Below are 22,563 nucleotides of genomic sequence, written 5' to 3'. Positions count from 1 at the left end.
GGTTGCGGTCGTGTTCAGTCCGGGTTTGAAGCTACTCTGTGTCTGCCTTTAATAAAGGCTCAAGGAGGGAAGGAAGATCAGAGTGTAGGTTGATTTAGTGACTGCTGTATGGCAGCTATTTGGTGCGATAAAATGAAGACACAGGACACACTTGGAGCTCAGGTGGTTTCTGTCTGTGTGTGAGGGCAGGTACAGAGCCCCCCGTGCTCCTGACAGGTGGGAACCCTGCAGTGAGGAGTGTTTCTATTCTGCTCGAGGTGCAGCTGTGAGGAGGATGCCACAGGCACCCTCGTGTCAGGCTCTGGGACACACTGGTCCCAGTGCACGTCCGAGTGACCACTGGCCCTGCTGCCTGCCAGGCTCAGAGGGAAGGGCAGGATCCTTGGCACCAATTTCACAGGCCAGCCTCTCGCCTCAACAGCACCAGGGCTGCACTGACTCAGCCGGGAGAGCTCCTCTTTCTTGCTCCCCTTGTGTTAGCAAAAAGGGACTCTAAAACACAAAGTATCCCTCAAAAAACTTTCTTAGCACACAGTGTTTCTCTGAGAGGCACACAATGCTGAGTGTGCAATGACATATTTCTTTATCTTTGCTGTAAGACAATTAGTCTGTTGGAATCGCAGGTGGTGATTGTTGTTGGTATTGGATGATGACCTGGGAGACCCCTGGATCTGAAATTTCCTCTCGGTTTTCTCTTTACCCTCCCTGCCTGTACATTTTGTTATGACAGAGCTTGTGCCTGACATCCATGCCCTAGGGTTTGATCCCCTGTAACCTGCACAGACCGATGTGAATGGAATGCATTCACTTTTCAGGATACAGTGAGAAATGCCCTCACTGTGCCCAGCACACTGCTCCAGTCTCCCAGCACCAAGACACTGTCCCACGCCATTATTTAAGAAGAATTTGGGCAGGGAGGAGTTTGTACAGAAACTTTGTGACCAGAACGAGTGCTTTGAAAAAGCCTAGCGCGGTGATGTCGGTTCTCAGGGAGGAAACGGCCCAGGGAGCTCTTTGTGCTTGAACAGGAACAGGAAGAGCACAAATGGCCCAGTACAATGTTCACTCCCAGGCCCATCGGGCTGTGCAGCCAGGGACACCTGCACTGCCCCACAGTGAGGCAGGTAAATATCAAATACCGTGGCATACCAGTTGTCATGGATTTTATGCTGCTCTGGATTAGACTTCATTGAAACACAAGTGTAAGAACACGACATTTTTCTGAGAGAAAATGGAATGCTTCTTTGTCCTTTCAGTCTCCTGTTTCTAGCAAAAAGCCATCAGAGCTAACCAGCAGGTATCAGAAAGCTCTCCCAGCCAGGCCCTTGGGCATGTGGCACACCTGGATGCTCCCCAGGCTGGGCAGCTCTGAGGAGGGATGCTCACTGAACCCATTCTGTTTCCAAAGTGCTGCCTGCTCCTTGCAGGGGTGATTAGAGCACAAGAAAAGCAAAGTTAATTATATCTCCTCCAGGCTGTCAAATAGAACAAAAAGCCTGATGAAGGAAGCAGCTGGAGTTAGATCTTGAGACCAGGTAACCAAATCTGTCTCTCAAAGTAAAGAAAGGAATTATTGGTCATTACTTCATCTCACAAAACATAACCCTCTGCTCACGTGTCTGTGTTAAAAGATGTTTAACACTATATGACACTGGAGAGAAACTCTTTGTCTCTTTCCTTGTCTCTTTCCTTGTCTCTGTCTCTTTCCGTGTCTCCTTTCAGTTTGTTTGTCTTTCCTAAACTGTGATTAGCACCTCGGGGGTTTGACGAGCCCTTCTCACATGGCCCTGTGTGCGTGTCCTGGCAGGGGGCACACCGATACCCCTCTGGCTCATCTAGACGACTGCGTGTCCTTTTCTGCACTCTGCAGTCGGTGTCACCCACACGGCAGCACCGACACGTGCCCTGTGCCGGGCAGAGCGGACCTGTTGGCTCGGCGGTGGGCTGCCGCCGCTGCTGCGGAGGGCCGGGACGCTGAGCTGCTGATGGTGGGTGCCGGGCGAGCCCTGCCAGCCCCCGCAGCAGCCGGCGGAACAGCCGCTCTGCAACGGCTGCTCTCGCCGAGATGAAGGAAGAGCGGGAGCCGGGAGGAGAGCAGGGTGCTTCTGCCTGCCGTGGGAAGCAGATCCTTAGAGGATCGTGTCCTCAGGAACGGCCTTGGGGGGGTGCGGAGCCACCGCGCCGGGCGCCCTGCGGACACGGCGGGGCCCGGGCAGCGCCGCCCGCCCCCAGGCCGCCCCTGCCGTGCCTCCCCCGGCCGGAGGCGGCGGGGCCGGGCACGTGTGCGGGCCCGGGCTCGGTGACTCATGAGGCGCCGGCCGCTCCGCCGCGGGGAGGATGAGGGAGGGCGGCCCCGGGGGAGGGCAGCCCGCCGCGCCGCCGCCCCGCTCCGCGCCTTCCCCTCGCTCCCGCGGCGCCCGGAGCGCGGAGGCCGCACCGGGATTAGGTGAGCGCGGCCGGGCCGGGGCCGGGCCGGGCGCCCCGCGGGCCCGGGGCTGCCGGCGGGGCCGGGGCCGGGTGGCGCTTCCGGGCGGGGCGGGGGCGGCGGCGGAAGCGGGCCCGGGGCTGGCGCGGGGAGCCCGGGCCGCCGCTGCCTCCGCCCGCCGCGCCGGCGGCACCGTCAGCATGAGCCGCTGAGCCGGGCGGGCCGCGCCGGCAGGGCCCCGCCGGCAGGCCCGGGTGAGTGCGGCGGCGAGGCCGGGCCCCGCGGCGGGGGGAGGCGGGCGGCGGCCCTGCGGGGCGGCTCCGCGGGAAGGGGGGCTCGCCGGGCTCCGCGGGCAGCGGGGCAGCGTCGCTGCGCTCGGCGGGCCGGGGACAGCGACCGTCCTCCGCCAGGGGCCGGGGCGCGGCCCCGCTGCCCGCGCGTCCCTGCGGCAGCGCCCGGCGCGGGGCTCCCCACGCGGGTCCCCGCCCGGAGCTCGGAGCCCGGACCCGCCCGGCCGCGGGGCGAGCGGCGGCTCCGCAGCGCCGGGCCGGGGCTCGGCCGTGCGCCGGGGCTGCCCGGCGGGCGGTGGGTGCCGGCGGGGCCGGTACCGCGGTGCGGTGTCCGAGGCCGGCGGGGAGCCCGGCGGGGCGGGAGCAGCACACGGCGGGGCGGGCGGCAGCGCCCCGTGCGCACTCCCCGCACGGCCTGGCCCCGGCAGCCGCCGCGGTAGCGTGAGGGAAAGAGAGCTTTTTGTTTCATTTTTGGAGAAAGTTCTTGAATTCCGAACTTTGGTTTGCAGGTGCGAGCAAGTCAGTTTGTTAAGACGCTGGCATAGTGGAAGAGGTAAATGCAGGGATGTTTGTGTAAAATGGTTGTCTTGGAAAAAGATGTGGTTGTTTGTTTTAGAAAGAAATAATTTCTTTTGGTGATTTTTTTGAGGTTGGGAATATATGCCCCAGAGAACGGGAGAATCAGGACAGGGGTGACAGAGATAATGAAGTGCAGGAGAGCAGGTTCAGGGAAGGGATGTAACGGGAAAGAGGGATGGAAGTAATGAATAGTAATGGTGAATAACTTAACTGGGTTGTATTTTTTTTTGGCACTACGGAGAAGGGGTTCTAATGAAACGACGACATATTCCAAAGTGACAAGGAAATGATTTGCATAATGAATAATTAACCGATGACACTTGTTGCTGCAGGGGAAATTTGGGGTGAGAGCTGAGGAGAGGTTGCAGGCTTCCCTCGGGCTGGCTGCATGTGACACTGACCCCGGGCAGGCCCACTGGCATACAGCAGTATTATGATAATTTAAAGTAGATAAAAGAGGAAGAAATGAAAGGCTTGGTAACCCCGTGCTCCCTGCAATGGTGACAGGACTGCCGCATGTGGAAGGCTGGGATGTGCCACTGCAGGAACCAGAGGTGTTGGGCGTCTCTCTGCTCTGGGCTGAAAGCAGGCATGGGCAGTAGCCAGCTGGGGTGTATCCCACAGCTGCCTCCAGCCTGGTTCCCGTGGGTAGGAGGGTCTGTAATGCCCTCCTGCAGTCTGTCCTCTGAGGGCTCTGTGCAGGGCAGGTGAATGCCCCATTCCGTGGCCTTGGTGCGATGTCCCAGCCGTGTCCTGCTCCATCCCTGCAGCAGGTGCTGCTCTGACCTTCCTGTCCTCGAGCTGCCGGTGCTGGAATCCTGCAGTCTAAGGGTGATGTCCAGGAGATGGAGATGGGTGCCAGAAACACTGGAGCCCGCCCTGGCCGTGGGAGGCTGCTGCCCTGCAGGGCCAGGGTTTGGCTGCCCAGAACAGACAGGCTGTAAAAGCCACATGGTTTCACCTCACTGTCCAGAGGGGTTTCTGTGGCCGCAGGAAGGTTCTTACACGTGTGGTGTAGATGAAGATCTGATGGTCAGTGCAGATTAAATCATAGGCCTCCCTCCCTGTTTTTATGTCCTTTGAGTACTTGTTTTATTCTGCTGCTTCAGTGTCAGTGGGGAGGTGGTAGTGACAAAGGGATGCCTGTAATTAGGGGCATGAGCCTCAGCACCTCTTGATTCCTAAATAGTGGATGATTCCTGCTCAGGAGCTGGTGGATAATCTGCAGGCATCATTTTCTGACACTGAGGAAGTCATGCGTGTTGGGCCGTAAAAGGCCTTGTGGTAACTCCGTTACTTTCAAAGGCTCAATGTGTGTTTTCCTAAGGCATATTTTCGATGGGAATGCTGTAAACAGCATGTTAGCTAAGGCCAGCTCCTTAAGGTAAAACTGCAGGAAAAGTTCTGTTCCCATTCCTTATGATTTATGTTCATGCCAAGGGTGATTTTTGCAACTATGAGTTTATCAGCAAATTCCTGCTACTACTCCTGTCCGGAGGGAAGGGAGAGGGAGGATCTGGCAGAGTTCAATTGCTTCCCTGGGAATTCCTTCACTTCACTGTGTCCTGCTGTGCTCAGCCCTACACAGGGGCTCTCCTTTCCCTTGCATGACTTGTGGTCTCCACTGTTTGTGTGCTATAAGGATTAGAGCAGTTGCCTATGATTATTATTTTTAAATTTAATTTTTTAAACAATTATATACTGTAAACTTAGTTTCTCAAGTTATGCAGCAAAGTAAACAATGTTTCTTTCCTCCTACCCCATAGCTATTTACCAAAAGAATAAACATGTAAATATGTTCGAGTGCTGTCCTCAGTGACATTTGGAGCCTGCTCTGCTGTGAATATGTGCAATTGCAATTCCATTAGTGTCAAAGAGAGTTCCCAGCAATTAACAAGGAAAGAGAAGGGACTATTAAAACCGTGTTGTAGTTGTGGTGAAACTTCAGTACCTCCTAAGATGAGCAAGTACAGGTAATGTCCCGAGTTGTGAGGTGAAGGCTTTGTGTGGCTCCTGTGGGGATGCTGGAGCCCACTCTCCCTTCAGCAGTCTGTGCAGGGGCAGTGTCCTTAGTCAGTACCTTGCCAGAGACAAATGTTGGTTTGCCCTGCTCTGGGCATTCAAGACCAGCAGTAGGTTCTGCTGTTCTGAAGATGCTCTGAAGTCTGTTCAGTGGTTTCAGAGGCAGCAGCAGGAGAGTGACAGCAGCACCCTGAGCTGGGCAGGCTGACAGATACGAGGTTTCCTATGTCCACGGGCAGTTTGGGGGCTGGGTGTGATGTGTGCTGACCTCAGGGTGAAGTCCCACTATCTATCAGAAGAATTGCTTTTCCTAAGGGGTCAATTAATTTTTTTAATGTCCACTTTGTCAACTTCTACCCTGTGAAACAGTCCATGTTTCAGATTATGTGCATGTAATTGTTATAGAAGAATATTTTTATCCAAAATATCTTTGTTCCAAGTAGCTGGGAAGAAAAAAAAAGTTTGCAATAGGTATAATCTGTCCTTAGTAAAATCTGATTCGAGTTCTCACAATTCAACTTGATTAAGCTTGAAATTTTGGAGGTAAAATTGCTGTTGGTACAAATTAGTAAGAGCAGCAGCTGTGTGTAAGGTGACAGCACTTCTGTCAAGAGGGTGCAAAATCCTGCAGCTTGAGTTCATTTTGGTTTGAATGCATAGGTTGTACAGGGAAACTGAAGCAGCCAGGCCCGAGGAAAATGCAGCTGGGCCTGAGTTTTGTGTAGGCAGATTATAATTCCCATAAGGCAAGTGCACGACCAGCATTAGCCCAGCCTGGGGAATGGGCCAGCTCGGCTTGGGTCTGTCTGTCCTTCCAAAGCCCCACTACCTCCTGGAGCTGCTCTGATCTGAGCACTGTGATAAAATGTATGACTCCTGTGCGCTCCCTTTGCTTTGGGCAAATAGGCCAAATACTTGTTTTCTCAGAAAAATATTTTGGTACATAAATATGCAAGGTGTATATGAATAGCTGAATGGAGTGTATTTCTGCAGAATAAAAAGCAATAGGTACTAGATAGGTTGCTCTAAACACCAAAGGGCTGGGCGTGTTTCAGAGCTCCTGCACAGCCCGCCGTGGCTAGCCTGGCTGGGCTGGGCTCCTTTTATCAGTCCTTCTTGAGAATGTACAGGTGGCAATCCCAGCGCCTGCTGAGTGCCCAGGTTTTCCTGTGGAAGTGTACCTCGCTGTCCGCCCTGGGGCAGGCTGCTCTTGTAAAAGGAATTTCTTTTCCCTTATGTAACTTGTTGGTGTTACATCCAGAGTCGGCTCTTGCAAAAGTGCGTCAGTCTTGCTTGCAGTGGCACTGAAAAAACTTAACAGAGCGTGCACTGAATTCCCCCCTTATCTCTCTATAGCACATTTTATGTATCTTGTAGTGAGATGTTTTGTTTCTGCAGTTTCAGACTTCGTGTTTCAGAAGATTAATAGACTTAGCAGCCCTGTTTGCTCAGCTTAGCAGCGATAACAATGTAATAAGTCATGAGACGGTCGCAGATCATCTGGCAAGGCAAAATATGCCTTGGACTTGAACTTGGAGCAGGTATTATTTGCAGAGAAAAGTGAAATGTTGAAAGCATTATAAATAGCGTGTCCCGCCTGGGGTGGCTGTGGGTTCGGCTCTGCCTGCAGAGCCTGCACCGGAGGCGGCTGATGGCATCTGCATTCCCGCTCCGGGCGGCCCGGCAGGCCGAGGGCAGCGTTTGTACCGTACATGGCTGGTATTTGCTGCAGCACGTACAGCCCTGGCGGGGCTGGGCACAGGCTGCAGAGCAGGCAGGGCCCGGGCTCCCAAACCCTCCCGCAGCAGCTCCGCGCATTCCGGCTGCGTGGCTGTGTCCCGCGCCAGCCCGGCCAACTGCGAGCACTGAGTAAGGACTTGGGAACCCAGAGCATGTTTGGGCTCCCGGCCCAATCCCGCTTCCAGAGGAGTTAATTGGAATTTTTGCCTTCTAAAAAAGGGAGAGCAGCCGGAGGTGCCCGGCTCAGCCCCGCGGGGCCCTGGCGCTGCCGTGAGCGCGCTGTGAGAGCCGGGCTGGGCGGCCGGAGCCCCGGGATGTGCTGCCGAGGCCGCGGGAGCCGTGGCGCTGCAGCGGCGCTGTCTGCACTGCAGTGACGGTACCCGGCGCTCGAGGAGGGGAGCTTTGCCTTTCGATGTGAGTGCACTGCCGTGGGAGCACGCCGCGTTTGCCGTGTCCCTTGGCTCTGCTCTTGGCCGAGCTGTGGAGCCTCGGAGCAGCGGCCGGGCTGGGTCAGGCTTTCCGAGCAGGGTGCCAAGCTGAAGGCACAGCGGCGGGCCTGGATTGGCCATATAAAGGAGTTGTCGGGTGCTGCCAGGGCCACCCGCCCTTCCTCTTCCTCGCTGCTCCCCAGGGCCGCGCTCGCTGGCGTTTCAGCGCTGCCTGTGCCTCTGGCTCCCACGGAAGGAAGCTCCCGATAAACATGGCAGGGCTTGCTGGGCAGAAATAAACTCTCCCTTTTTTCTTCTGTGGCTCTCCAAAGCTTGGAATAAAATCCGAACAAAAAATGTTGATTTTAGTGTGTGGAAGAGTTTATTAGTGCCTGAGCAGCGTTCCTGACTTCATGTGCCCGCCTCTGGTTTTCAGTGAAGCCTGGTACTCTTTACCTGGGTCATGAATCCTTCCATGCTCCAAACGTAGGCACAGCTTCTGTGGACTTTGAGCCTTCTTTCAAGCAGTGAAAAATCAAAGGTGGTGAGTCCGTGATCCTGATAATGTAATTATGTATTTTTCAGCTTTTTGATGTGTAGCAGTTTAAAATGTTGTTTTGGGAGTGTGGGCACTTGCTGTGCTGCTGGAGCTTTGCAGGCTGCTTGGGAAGGAAGTCCCTGGGCAGATACCTTGTTTGCTGCTTATCAGCATTTTATTGAGCTCCTGTATTTATGTGCAAATATATTCAATAAATAAATCTTTAATAATGGGATTTTTGTTGTGAAAAGTAGACACAGCTCTGTTCAATTCTTATAATTAAGTACAGCTAATGGTGGAACAGAAATATAAGCATTTGAACTTCTTTCACTAATTTTTCTGCATGACTGACAAAATTATTGCTTTGGATTTGGTTTGTTTTCTACAACTTCTAAGCATTCTACAACTTCTGCCTTTCATCACCATTTTTATAAAAGCTAGGTTTTCTTAAGTTATTTCAGAAGCTGTTTTCCAAATATCCTTGTTTCTGTTTTCCAATATCCCCGTTTTTGTTTTTTGTGTAAGAGTAGAAATTTAAACTTTCATCCTTGGTGTTTTAAAATGGCTTTTAGAGGTAGGGAGGACAATACAAGGAAAACAGTGATCTTTTGAGGTTTTTCCAAAATGCCTTCATTGGGTTTAACTTGGGTAGCTTGCTGTGCCAATGGAAAAGGGACACATTGAGGAGAAGGTAAGCAGAGGATAGAGCATTCCAGAGTATTCAAAAGGGACACATTGAGGAGAAGGTAAGCAGAGGATAGAGCATTCCAGAGTATTGGTGTGAGAAGCCCTAAGGGACAGTGCCAACGGCCCTGCTGTGCTGCGCAGGGACCAGCCCCGCTCAGGAGCCCCTTTGTGACTTGTCCCCTGTGTGGTGGGAGCTCTGCTGGCTGGGCTTGTGTGCAGAGAGGCTGTTCTGAACAGGGGCTCTTAGAGGCCTGTTTCTCATGGTTGTTGTTAGCTGGGTACGAGTCATCATTCAAAATGAACCAGCATAACAATATACTAAAGCAAATACTGATTAAAAACTTGCCTCAAAGATATTTTCCACTTATTTCCTAAAATAAGTCATGCAGTTTTTATTACTTCTCTTTAATACCAGTGACTAATTTAGAGCTTTTGCTTGATATCCAAAGACGTATGTATTTGTTTAGTTTGCGTGAGATTGGTCACGATCCAAAACTGATCACATCAGTAAGTGTGTCTGGGCTGCTGAGCATTGTATATGTAAGGATCTCTATTAAGGCAAGGAAAGCGTCTCCTAAACTTGTTTAGTTTTGCTGTGTATGGAAAAATCATTTTATATTTAGTGTATAACAGTCATCTCTGATACCTCAGGTGGTGACAGGGCAGAGAGAATTAAAATCCCATTCTCTGTGGTTTAGATTCTTATGTAACTAATTAAATAAATTATATAGATTCATTGTATTTTCTGAGAAGTTGTACAAGTTTGTCTCATCCTGGAAGGATGTGATTATAAACATAAATTAAATGTAAGGCCAGAATGAATCAAAGCAAAGTGCTCTATTTTGGATCTGCGATTCCCTGAGAAACAGACAGCTGTGAATGCAAATGCAGTGGCTGTGTCTCCTGTCTCACAGCAGATGCTGGAGTGTTTTCAGGACTGTCCTTGCCGTGGTTCCTGTTGGTGACCAAGTCGGGCAGTGTCGCCATCGCTCTGAGCTGGCAGTGCCTCCCTGCTCCAGGTGTTCCCAGTGTGGCAGTGCTGCCCCTCGGTGATGCTGGCGTGCTTTCAGAGGTGTGGGACTCCTGGTCCTTCCTCAGGGGTGCCGTGCCTGGCGCTGCTTGGCCATGCTGCAGAGCCAGGGCGCTGGTTTGCCACTTGGGCAGAGTCCTCCAGTCCAACCTGAACTGCTCTGCTGTCCCTCATTCCCAGGTAATTTTGGTTTGTGATTGTCCCTGCATTGCCATAGCTCGCCATGGCTGAGCTGAAGTGAGCGGTTCTAAGGGCTGCTGCAAGCAGAGCTCAGTGTAACGAGTTCCTCATGAGCTGGACTCACATCCCTTTTCGGTTGCCCTCAAGGCAGATGCAAGATGAAGCAATCTCATGATGGGCCTGCCTGGGAGTGTGCCTGTTAGGCAGAGAGCAGCAAGGCATCCCCCATGGAATTGTGCCCCACTGTGGTCCGTGTCTCCTCAGGGCCAGGAGAGCTGCTGGCATTGTCACCAGGAGCAGGACCACGCATCAGCATGGACCATGTGACACAAATGGCCTGTTCTATTCCTGGTAATTAGGTTCAGATTTAATCTTGCTGGTTAATTTGATGTGTGCAGGGATGTGGTAGCTGCATCCAGACACCTGACTCAAAATTATTGTCCTAACAAAATTGTCATGTGAGCGGGCAAGAACTTTGAAATCTGGAGTTTTTGATGTGGGCAAAGGTAGGAGGAGTGGCCCAGCCAGGGATGAGTTAGTGAGGCCAAGGGGAGGAGCTTATTGTCTGGAGGAAGTGGTACTATTAATAAATTAATAATGTTAGTAGTGACCATGTGTATGTCCTGATCTGTCAGGTGCTGTCTGCAGTGGTCCCTCAGGAATCCTTTTGCCCACTGCTTTACCCAGCTGTCTCTGGGGAAGGAAAAGCCACCCTTTGCACCAGGGCCACATGGCAGCTGCACGAGCAAGGGAAGTGGGACCTGAGCAGCACTGAGGGGCTGCTGTTTCCCCTTGCTGTGCTGGAGAGGTTCAGGCATCAGACCCGTGGGAAGCCGGGGTTGGTGTCTGCTGCACCTCTCACCAGTGAGAGCTCCTCCGGGTCACTTCTGCTGAAACCATCAGCATCGGCTGAATTTGGTGTCAGAGGGAAGCGGCTCCTTCCCTTGCTGAGTCATGGATGTGGCTTTTTTCTTTTCTGTAGGGATTCTTCTTATGGATGATGCTAATCATCCATATATATATTATATAAATTCATACATGCACGTGCAGCTGGAAGTTACCTGTCCCTATGGGACAGTTTCTGCCTCTTTGCTGCTGCTGCTGCAGGTGCCTCCTGGCTCTGAATCCGGGCTGTGGGACTCATCCTGGGGTTTGCCATGTGGCTGTTCCTGAGGCCAACACCCCGCAGCCGCTGCCACCGAGACAGGCGTGAGCCAAATTCCAGTCGGTAATTCTGTGTTCCTAGTGAGCCTGAGTCACACCTGCAGGGTGCAGAGCAGCGAGGGTTTTACAGGTGCAGTGCTCTGTTCATCCACCCTGGGCTGCCTGGGGAGCTGCCAGGGCTGGGGGGCTGCTCCTGGGCTGACCCCGCTGCCGTGGTCATCCTGCTGCTCTCCTGCCTTGCTTGGCTTGTGTACACTTGCAGTTAATCAAACAAAATCTGCAAGAGTCGGATTAATAAATAGCTTGTAGTTTTGGGAAGGGTGCGTAGTTGACTTATTATGGCCTCTCAAAAGCCTTTGTACAGAAACTTGTTTAAAATTAGTATTAGAACAAGAAAATGAAACTGACTTTATTAAAGCAGGGTTTGTTTTTTTCAATTCAGTTTGTTACTTCTTGGAATTTTAACTTAAATCACTAGATTACTGTTATTTTTAAAGATAAACAACTTCTTTTTAGGCTTGCTTGGGCAATGTCACTTCTTTTATGGTAGGAATCCCCCTGTGCCAGGATAATATAGAACTTCCCATTTCTAAAATACATTATATGAATGTTATGGCAAGGGAATTACAGTGCAAATATGTTTTTATTACCAGAAGCAGTATTTGTGACTTCAGTGGTGGGTGGGGATGGATATGTAAATGCTTTGTAATACATAAATTGATGAAAAGTGGATTAAAGGCAGAGTAGTCCTTGCCCATTTTGTGTCCCTGACTTAAAGTTGCAAGAACAGAATAACAGCTTGTGTGCCCCGTCCTCGTGCAGAGACAGGGCCTGGCCTGTGCCTGTTCTTGCTCATAAATAAATACACATCCAGCTAACGCTGTCAAACTGCAAATCCCGTGTGTCCCTGAAGTCTCAAATTTTGTAACAGGGATTGATATATAGCCCAGGTTATTTAAAAAAATCAGCAGACACGTTTCTTGACTTTAATATTTTTAAAATTACAGCAAGAGCAGTTAATCCGTAACTGTCTGCTCCTTAAAGGTAAGAGGGTTTTTGGAATTTGCAGTGTAGCTTTCTGACTTGAAAATAGCATTACTGTAATCTGAAGTAAGAGAGGATTGGGCTGTGGGATTTGTATGTCAGTGCCCGTGCCCTGCTGGTGGGAATTGGCTCACAGTTTGATTAGGAATGGAAATCTTGGGGAAATACCTGATTCTGCATGTGGCTGGGCCATGTAGTGTACAACATGTTGCCTCTTTGTTCATTATTTATCAAGTTTTCATGAACCGAGTACACTTGGGTGTGTTAAATTCAGATGGAATGTCACAGTTAGGTGGTACTGCTAAAACAGTTTCAGAAACTGTGAAATAGACTCAAGATAAAACCATGTCTGATGGGGATGTGCTGGAGGAGCCACTGAAGTCAGTGGGAGGTTGCACCAGGAAAGTCTGTCAGAGCTAAAACAGTACAGAAAAAACCTTTAAAACACTACCACTAGCAGTAGTAGTAGTACTAAAACTATGTATGTCATGCAAAATATCTGCGTCACAGAAGCAGTGTTGGCAGTTTTTTTACTAATCTGGTGTGGCACTTAGTAGCTCAGAGCCAACATGTGCTTGCAGTTTTACCAGGCTCCCAGTCCCAGCTGCTGGGCTGGGGAGCTGGGAAAGCCAGCCCAGGCTCCAGTGCCCTGGCAGTCCTGCTCTAGGCTGGCTGCTCTCTGCTCCTGCCTCTGCACTCCCATGTTTTCCTGAAATACACAAAAGCACACATTTGTAAAGGGAATCAGCTTCCACTTCTGTGCTGTCCTATGGGAGCAGCGAGTGCAGCCCAGAGTGTGAGACAATCTTCAGCTGCAGTCTACTAAAGAATATTTTCCTTTATCCAGTCCTATACTGTTATGTGACAAGATGTTAATTAGCTCATTGTTTCAGCTTAATTTTGTGACAGTGCTATAATTATATCCCTCAATTGTGCCATGGAGTAATTGCTGTATCTCTTCCAAATTTTATATTGAGATATGTTATTGGTAAACTTTGAGTTTGGCAGAGGTGTTTTGAAAATACTGTAAGGAGTCGGTAATTTTGTGTTCCTTGATTTAAAAGACAGCCATTTGGCAATTTCAAGCTTTGAGACTGCCCTGTCAGTGTAAATAGAATATTGATTTTATTCCATTTCCTATCTCATTAGAGTCATTGTCATGAGGATGAATTCACGTTGTGTAATTATCTGTTCTTGCTGACAGTTCTCATGTCATTGAGACTGGTGTTTTCAGCTTCCACTTTCTCTAAGCATAAAAATAGCATTCTTCCCTGCCATCTTCTCCTTTAGTGCTGGGCTTCTTGCCTCCCCAGCTTTTTACATCTTTCTTTGGGAGACACGTGTGAATTGAGATAAACAGGGATGTCCAGCAAGCCCAGTTACAGGAGCAGTGAAAACAACGCCTCTTTGGGAGCGATTCTCAGTGCAGGGAGTTTCCTTATTTTTGTGTCAAAGGCTGCAATGAGAGGGGAAAATGCATTGTTAATCTGTCTGCACATGTCTTAATAGCAATAAGGGGAAGTAACAGGAGTCTCTTCTGTGTCAGATTCACTTTCTTGGACGTTTCCAGGTAACCTTTCCATTGATTTGTGAGGCTGCTTCTTAATCATTTTCATTGACCCAGCTCAGGAGACAACTAAGTCATCTCTGTTACCCTCCTAAGGAATGACTCCTCAGTGTTATTCTCTCTTCTGTCTCTTCTGAGAATCACTTTTTAATTTGCTTTCAATCCTTGTAGCTCAATATTCAGTCAAGGCAAGGTTCTGCCTTGGCCAAACCAATGTTGCAATATTCCCAAGACAAGTGGCAAATGCTTCCAGATTTCAAAAGGTGAAATTTAAAACCCACCTGTGGATCACAAGAGTCCTTAGTAGTGACTGCTCTGCTAGGTGGGGTCCAGAAACCATCGACCCCATAATCAGTTTTAATTGAATGAAAAATAAGAAGTTCAATCCTTTTCCTATCCTGTCCCTATGGTCCTCCCTCTGGATTTGTTACAGTCATTCCCATCTTATCAGGGACAGCCCCAAGGAGACAGCACATATATCAGCTGGGTTTTGCAGACAGTGTATCTCCTAGCATGTGGAGCTTGCTGGGGACTCCTTAGTGACTGAGTGAGTATCACAAGAGAATTTCCAAGTGATGGGAAAATGCAGATAAAAAAAGCTAATTCTATGCTAACATCTTCCTTTATTTAGTGGATATGGAAGATAAACCTCTGGTCTGACGTCATGCTTTATTTCTGCTCAAAGCTATTTTTAAAGCTGACATTTCTGGCTGTTTTCAGGTAGACAACAAACTATGACAAAACACTTTTTCTCCAAGCAACTGTTCATACAATATGTACATGTAGTATTTCTTTGTGTTCTGAAGATTTACCTTCAAGGCACCAGCTCCTTGGAGTAATGCTTTTCTTTTTGTGGGTGGCAGCCTGAAGAAGGAAGGGTGGAATTAGTGCAGTCACAAGTGTGTCACTGACCTCAGCAGGAGCAGGATTTCTCTCTGAGTGGTGGGTGATTGTCCAAATCCTAACAGAAAACTTATTACAAACCTGGGAGTTAAACACAGTTTGGGGAGCCTTACCAGGGATATTTCTCCTGTCATACATGAAAGCACAAAAGCTAGTTTTCATCTGTTTTCATTTTGGGTGCTGCCTTCATGCTCACTTTCCTTTCTTGTTAGGGATGACTACTTCTGTAATGAGACTGAAATATCTTGTTTGGAAAATGTGGCCTTTAACTTGCATTGGCTTTAGCATATAAAATGCATCAATTTGCTGCTCTAACTCTTCTTGGTGTTTGGAAAAATCAATGCTTGGTATGGATTGGTTACCAAGCTGATGAACTGGAGAAAACCCTGCTTAGAGCTGTTCCACAGCTTTGTGGTACAGCCCTTTTTGCTGGCATTGGCAGCACCGTGTCCTGAGGGTCTCACAGGGAACAGATGTTCCTAACAAAATAACACAAGTCATTTTGTGCAGCGCAGGAGTGATGGTGGGAGGACACAGATCCAGCTCTTGGCTGTGCAGGTCAAGTAGCAGGGCACCTTGACTGAAGGCTGGGGGTTGTGTTTAGGCTTCCAGAAGTGCCCTGATGTGCTGGTATTCCTGCACGAGGCTGCAGGGAGGCCAGGTGGATCTGCTGGATCTGCTGGCACACCGCCCCAGCAGCACATTCTCTGCTTGCAGATCTCTTGGTGCTAATCTGGCACGGCTGGGAAGTGTGGCACAAGTGCAAGAACCAAACTGGTTTGCCTGGACATTTGTTACAGAACAAGTTTTCAAGACCTAAGAATTCAATATCCTGAGCACTGAGGAGTAGTGACTGGTGGTGCAGGATGACCCCAAACTTCACAGTTTCAGGCAGTTGAAGCAAATGAATATCTGTGTTTACCACAAAGACACTTAGTTGTTAACCTGTGCTTGCAAGTAATTATGTCGTTGTTTGTCTCTTGCTAGCAGGGATTAAAAACGTGGCATGATTTCAAGTGTCCTGGCAAAGAACACATGGTGCCTGTTGTAATCTCATTAGCTCTGTTAGGTGTGTTTTCCTTCCCCTGGAGTTGGTTGTTCTGATCACTATGTCCCTAGAAAAAGACTGTAGCTTTTTCTCATCTGTTGGTTTGCATGCACGCTGACAGCATCGCTTCCCAGGGTGCGATTCTGGGGGCTGTGTCAGTGACCTGCAGTGGAGGGCAGTGGGAAATGGGAAGATGATGAAGCAGCATCTTTAGGAAGACGGGGACGGGGCTAGCCTTCCCCTCAGCACAGGCGGAGGATGCTGCTGGGGCTGCAGTGCTGGCAGAATCCCCGTGGCTGGTGCTGTCAGTGTGTCCCGGGCAGTGCCACCAGGGCCCCCGCTCTGCTCCGTCCTCTGGGCACTGCGATCCTCAGGTGGGACGGGAGCTGTAGTTCATTACAGTGGATTGGCATTTGCAGGCGGCACCAGGCTTCTGTGGCAGAGCGGGGCATGTGAGCGGCGGCGCGCAGGGAAACCCCTGCAGCCCGCGGGGCATCCCGGTGATGTTTGCCCTGCTACCGGGCGGCTTTGCGGCGGCGGCCGGAGGCGCTCCCGCGGCGCGGTGCGGCCACAGCGCTGCTCCCGGCGGCCAGGGCCGCTGTCCCCCGGGGCCGCGGGCCGTGTCCGAGCGGGCGGGCGGGCGCCGCCGGGGCCGAGCCGCTCCGGGCTCAGCGCGTCTCGGTCCGTGCTCGCGCCGGGCGGGCCGACGGGGCGGTGCCGGTCCCGTTCGGCCGCCGCGTTCCGCGCTCCGGGGAGCCGCGGCGGGCGGTCAGGCGGCGCCGGGCCCGAGGCGCTCGGAGGGCCGGCGGGCGCTGCCGGTGCCGTTCCCGGTGCCGTTCCCGGCCGGCTCCGCTCGCCGGTACCGCCGGGCCGCACGCGCGGCCCCCGGCGGGCGCGCTCGGGGCAGCGCGGCGCGGCCGGCGTCTGACAGGCGCGACCTTTCATAAGACGGCCCCCGCCATTGGCTCCCTGCCCGGAGTGTCGCTGCAACGCTCGCCGCGATTGGCCCGCGGCGGTGCTGCCGCCCGGCCCCGCGCGGGGACGCGGCCCCGCCGCCCGCAGCCGTGAGTGCCCTGCGCGGGGCGGCGGCTCGCGGGGCGCCCGCGCCGCCCGCTCGTAACGTGTCTCTTCTCTCCACAGGTTGGTACTAAGAAGTGCCTTTCCTGACGTCGCTGCTGCTTGGGACCGCTTCTAGAGCAGCCGCTGCTTTTGCCTTGCTTGCTGCCAGCTAGACTGCGACGACAGCGCTCCGCCGCTGCCAGCCCCGCGCCCGCCGGGAGGAGGGTCCGGCGCCGCTCCCCCGCCGCCGCTGCACTGTGCACTAAAGTGTGCCGCGAAGGTCAGATCTCTGCTGCCCGAAAGCCAAGGAGAGGAGGAGAAAAAGCCCAGCCTAAACCCGGTGTCGGTCGTTGCTCTAAACTGCTGCATCTGTCTATGCCAAACTAATCGATCCCGATTGCACCGCAGAGCCCGCTGCGAGCCCGCTGCCTGGAGGCACCTGCCCGCCGCCGTCCCCGGGAGCAGCTCGGGAGCCGCTGCCAGAGCCCGCCACGTGCCCATGCTTGCGGCGGCCGCACTCAGGACGGGATGCTGAGCGCTGCGCGGGGCTAGTCCCGGCCACGCTCCCTCCCGCAGCCGCTCCCGCTGCCGGCCCGGCCTCCCCAGCCCCGCTAACGGTGCCACGCTCCCAACTCTGGTGACACAGCTCTTCCTCGGGATTGCAGCCACCCGGTTTTACACGCACTTGTTTTAAAATAGGGAGCGGGGGAAAAAAGTGTTCTGGAGGTGGCACTTTCGTAATTTCCAGTTTATCAGTTCAGCTACCCCTTTGCCCATTTTTATTGGAAATTTTAACTACCTGTAAAATCTAAAGATGGCTGTTAGCGTCACACCGATCCGGGACACAAAATGGCTAACGCTGGAAGTGTGTAGGGAGTTCCAAAGGGGGACTTGCTCGCGACCAGACACGGAATGTAAATTTGCACACCCATCGAAAAGCTGCCAAGTTGAAAACGGACGCGTAATCGCCTGCTTTGACTCATTGAAAGTGAGTAAATATTATATTATTTTCAAGGATAAATGGTTAATGAAAGAAGCAGTTGTAGCCAGAGAAATCCTGCAGCCGAACAGGAGCAAGTGCTGGCTGCCAGCAGTGGGGTGTTTTGCTGCTTTTATTTTATTGATGCTTGTCGATTTGTGTTGCTGCTTTCCTCAGGGGAAGGGGAAGGATATAGGGAACGAAGGGAAAATACATCTGGCGGGCTCAAATCCTCAGTATGGCTACAGGGGCTCATTCTTCGCCTCCAAATTATTCCCTGCCTGTAGCTGGAATAAAGGGCACTTCACGTAGAAACAGCAAAGTCACTGTGAGGATTCTTTGTTTTTAATAGCACAAACCACGTAAGCAATATGAGGATTTGTTTCCATCTCGTAACTACCAGCGGGTTGTTGGTGTCCCTGGACAGCTGATGGTGAACCTTAGAAGAGTGTTTTCCTCCTTGGGTTATTTGGGTGTCTGTGAGCACCCTGCTTGCCTTTCTGTGGTTGGCACTGGTGTGGTTATCCCATCTTTTTCCCGAGTGCACTTGCTTAAGGGAAGGACAGCACTTAGCATAAGGCAAGGTGCCTCTAGACGTGTAAGCATGGCAGGAGCAGAGAGGGTTTCCAGGAGGCACATCCCATCTAGGCACTGTAAATACAGGGCTGTTGTTTCACTGTAGCTGCTGTGTCAGTGATAGGTGTTAAATGTGCAGGTCCCAGCTCCTTCCCTTGGTTTTTCATGATTTGAGTAACCTAACATATAAAATACGACAAACAGTACAGAATTAATCCAGCGGAGTCATGAAAGAATCAAAACTTGGGAAGCAGCAATTTGTCTGTCAGTTTTTTCTCCGGTGTGATTTTCTGTCCCTGGGCCCGACCCCAGGAGGGGGCTGGCTGCTGGCAGGGCTGTGCTGGGAGGGAGCTGGGCTGGGCAGCTCGTGCAGCTCGGGGCTCAGCCAGGCCCGGCGCAGCGAGCGGGGCAGGAAGTGGCTTGCAGCAGGTCTGTAGATCCTCAGCGTCCCGAGCTTCACTGTGCATCTTGTCTCTGCTCAGGGGACAGGGTAGAGCTCTACAGTGCTCTCTGGCCTGAAATAAATGCCCCATCACCACCAGCCATGGCTTAACTTGCAGATACTGAAAGGGTCTGTTCCTCTGTTGTTCAATTTATTTTTAAATACAGCAATTACAGTGAGTGCAGGGTATTAATTTTAAAATGTGGAAATAAGATGTTTTTATGCATTAAGCACGTGCTGGAGGTAGGAGCAGAGCCAGGGCTGCCAGCGGGGAGTCCCAGCCCCGCGGTGCCAGCGCGTGTCGGCGCGGCCGTCAGTGGCTGCGTGGTGTCACCGTGGGCATGGCGGTGCTGCCGGAGCACAGGCCTGGCCCCGGAGCCTCTCAGCCGTTCCTGAGTGAGGGGCTGTGACTGCCACCCTGGGTTTGCTGGTGCAGCAGCGCCCGCAGTGTCCCCGGCTTGGTTTCCCAGCAACGTGTGTCTGGCCACCGCGGCCTGACCCCGCTGGCCTTGCTGCTCATGGCGAGGATCTGCCAAAAGGCTGGAAAGCAGCCACTAGAGTGACCCGGACATGATGTCAGCGGTCGCTGGAAGTGCCTTAAAATCTCAGCGCTGGACGGGGGTGCTGCTGGTGCTGGAGCCAGGCAGCAGCGTGAGCTGGTGTCTGTGTAAGGGGATGGAGCGCGGCCTGGCCTGCTTTCCCCAGCCCCGGCAGCATGGCTGGCCCTTCTGCTGCCGTCAGCAGGGCTCTTCGCTTCCCTTTTTAATGCAGGAGCTGAGGCTGACCTTTGCCAAGCACTGCAAGGTCCGTGGGTGATAACCGTGGGTAACGTTACAGCGTTGCTGCGGCTCCTCGGAAAGGAGTGTGCTGCTGCCCTGTGGAGTCAGCGCAGGGGCCGAGCCGGGAGCTGGGAAAGAATCTGCTGTTTAAAAATACACTGCTGACCAGAGCTGTTTACTTGTGCTCATGCTGAAAGGTTTGCCAGTGGCTGAGCTGCTGTGTGCTGGAGAGGCTCCCGGGGATGCAGGGCAGGATCCCGCGGTGTCCCGGCGTGGGCCCGGCGCCTGCGGCTGCCAGCGGCTCCCAGCCCTGGGCAGGGTGCTGGGTTAAGCAGCTGTACCATGCACGGGAATACCTTGGGGAAACTGCAAATGGAATATCCCCCTTTGGGGAATTCCCGGTCCAATCCCCATTGCTGAAGCCATTGCTCAGTTTTGGTTTTGTTTCAGCTCTGTGTCAGTTTTGGTGTGTGCCAATTTCAACCAGCTCTAGTCATTGAGTTACCTTGTCTGCAATATCCCAAACTTTAGATGTTCTGCAAAAGCAATTTAGGGAGATGCTGCACCAGCTCTGTCTGGACCTTATAAGGTCAGTCAATACTTTAGTGCAGATTAAAAAAGATTTTTGGTTAGGACATTCAGAAGTAATTTTTAATTTTTCAGTAATTCAATATGGATGTAATGTCCTTGTTCTTTACTAAAATAGCAGCACGCTGAAAAATTGACCTTAATGTTAAAATATTTGATTTCTTATTAATGTATATAGTATTAGTATTAATTATACAGCTATTCTTGCATTATCTCTTGAACATAAGACAGATACTTAGGCAGTGAATTTTTCTCTACAAACTCCTGCATGTTGGCAGAGTTGAAGTGAGGTGACCTTTGAGGTCCCTGCCAGCCCAGCCCGCTGTGCTGTGTTGCTCCGAGGCTTGGTGTGCCTTAGGAGTGACTGCTGTGTGAGCTGACGTCAGGCAGGTGTGAGTGCTGCAGAGCTGCAGCCCTGGGCAGGACTCTCCGAGCTGGAGCTGGCCTGTGCGCTGGGCTATTCCTGGAACAGAAGCAGGCGGAGCAGATCCTCGGAGGGACCCTGTGCAGTGCAGTGCCCTTCGGCTCTGGCCCTGGCCCAGGTGTCCTCTGTGGGCTCAGGGACAGCGCAGCCGCCGCAGCCAGGCTCCATGGCCCTGCCCTGCCGGGAGGAGGCAAAAATAGATGCCAGAAGTGAAACTTGCAGCTTGGGTAAAGCGCTTTTTTTTCAAATTACTATTTCCCCCTCCTGTGAAATGAAGGCACAGACTCTGTGCGGGGCTAGCGCAAGGAGAGCAGTGTTGCCTCCCGAGGTGCCCTGCCGTGCTGTGTGGGAGCAGTGGCACTGGGCTCTGGGCACCGTCTCTGGTTGCAAACACGTCCCGTGGGTGCACCTGGCAGCTCCTCCTTACCTGAGCAGAACCAGCAGCCGCTGGCCCGTGCTGATTGGGAGCGTGGGGAGCAAAAGGCAGCCAGGCCCGTGGCTGTGACCTCTGAGGTGCTGCAGGAGGTCAGGGCTGGGACAGCCCCCGAGATGTTATCATCCTGCTGCCTAATTAGCGCTAATGGAACCTGCGGGGCTGGCCTAGGGGAGCGCGTGAATCAAGATGAACGTGTGTGGGATAATCTGGCTCTCAGATATTAGGAGGATAATTTTAAACCAAGAATGATTATGTAGTGTATTCAAATTATGCGCTGGAGCGGCTGAGTCAGCTCCAGCTCTGGCTCTGCCTTGTTTAAATGCCGTAGGATTTTTTTCCTAAATTTGGATGCCTAAAAGCCTGTTAGACTGTCTACAGCAAAAATAAGCTCGAGTTCCTAAATCAGGAAACTGGTTTGCAACAGAAATTTGATTTTTACCATAATTTTGAAACATTTTTTCTTCTTTCTTTTTCTTGGAAAAATAAGCCGAAGTAGAACTCGTTTTTGAAATTACGTTAGCTTCGTCAGATGTTCCGATAGATGAGTCATCCGCGTTTCCTGAAAGCTGAGATAAAGATGTCTGAACAATGGGGGGATGGATGTCAAATGCAAATTCTGTGGGAGCTGCAGATGCGCCGAGGCCACCGTCACTATGGCCAGGCCACCACGCGGCCACTGCCAGCCCTGTGCTGGGCAAAGTGTCAGGCAGCAGGAGGGGCAGGGGGCTCGGGTGTCCCCGTGCTGCCTCTGGTGCTGTCCCAGTGCTGTCCCTCTGGTGCTGTCCCCAGTGCCGTCCCCAGTGCTACCTGTGGTGCTGTCCCGGTGCTATCCCAGTCCTATCCCAGTCCTATCCTGGTGCTGCCCCCGTGCTATCCCAGTGCTGTCCCAGCAATGTCCTCGTGCTGTCCCAGTGCTGTCCCCAGTGCTGACCTGGTGCTATCCCAGTGGTGTCCCAGAGCTGCTCCCAGTGCTGCCTCTGGCACTGCCCTGCTGAGCTTGGCCCAGCCCCATACCAGGTCTCTGCGGGGTGGGGGCTGCTGTGTTCCCAAACCTGCTGCTTCAGAGTGGTCTGACCCTCACGTGGCTTCGGTGGCTGTGGTGAGCACAGGTCCCAGCCCATGGCTTTGAAGATAACGTGCACCACTGGTGCTGTGCTTCCAAGTTGGCTTTTGGTCTCCTAAGCTATGCTCCCGCTAAGGCGGCTCCTTCATGTTCAAGCTGGGTGTCCCAATGAAGTGTAAAAGCTTTTTCTACTCTTTCTTCAACAGCTGGAAAGTCTTAAACTTCCACATTTCTCTGCTTTTTTTTTTTTTTTTTTTTTTTTTTTAATTCTAAGAAAAAGCTGGAAACCAGAAGTGTAAGTCACTTAGTGACAATGTCTGAGGTTGAAGTTCTGGTGCCTTGTGTCTGAGACCCACCAGCACTTGCTATGATAGTATTTTATCTTCTGATGTAGAAGTGTTTATTTTTTTAAAATAGAACACCTGAATTCTGTAAAAGTGACTGCCACTTTTCCCAAGAAGGCTTAAAAATACATAAATGTAGCATTATTATTATTATTATTATTATTGCTGAAATTCATGAGCATCTTATTTCTTCTACCTCAGAGATGTAATTGTTAGTTGTTCAAGTCT

General features: G+C 51.9%; 1 protein-coding gene across 15 annotated transcripts in view; it reads left to right on the top strand.

Annotated features, from left to right (window-relative positions):
- Positions 1–22,563, top strand: part of MBNL1 (muscleblind like splicing regulator 1) — a 64,582-nt gene that overhangs the window by 1,990 nt on the left and 40,029 nt on the right. For 7 of the 15 annotated variants that reach the window (XR_013183557.1, XM_077183589.1, XM_077183587.1 and 4 more), the window contains exons 1-2: positions 2,543–2,679; positions 16,786–17,692. The exons of 2 other annotated variants lie outside the window; for them this stretch is intronic. Coding sequence is in view for 8 of the 13 variants with exons in the window: in XM_077183589.1 (XP_077039704.1) it covers positions 17,519–17,692 (174 nt within the window). In the remaining 5 variants the exon portion in view is untranslated. Of the gene's footprint in view, positions 1–2,293; positions 2,447–2,542; positions 2,680–7,920; positions 8,029–16,785; positions 17,693–22,563 lie in introns of those variants that run through there. 6 more of the 15 variants (XM_077183584.1, XM_077183593.1, XM_077183592.1 and 3 more) reach the window with 6 other exon arrangements.

This window comes from Agelaius phoeniceus, chromosome 10 (assembly GCF_051311805.1).
Source record: "Agelaius phoeniceus isolate bAgePho1 chromosome 10, bAgePho1.hap1, whole genome shotgun sequence".
In the NCBI taxonomy this organism is placed as follows: domain Eukaryota; kingdom Metazoa; phylum Chordata; class Aves; order Passeriformes; family Icteridae; genus Agelaius; species Agelaius phoeniceus.
The sequence above is the reverse complement of the archived record's forward strand: the minus strand, read 5'-3'. Positions and strand labels throughout refer to the sequence as shown.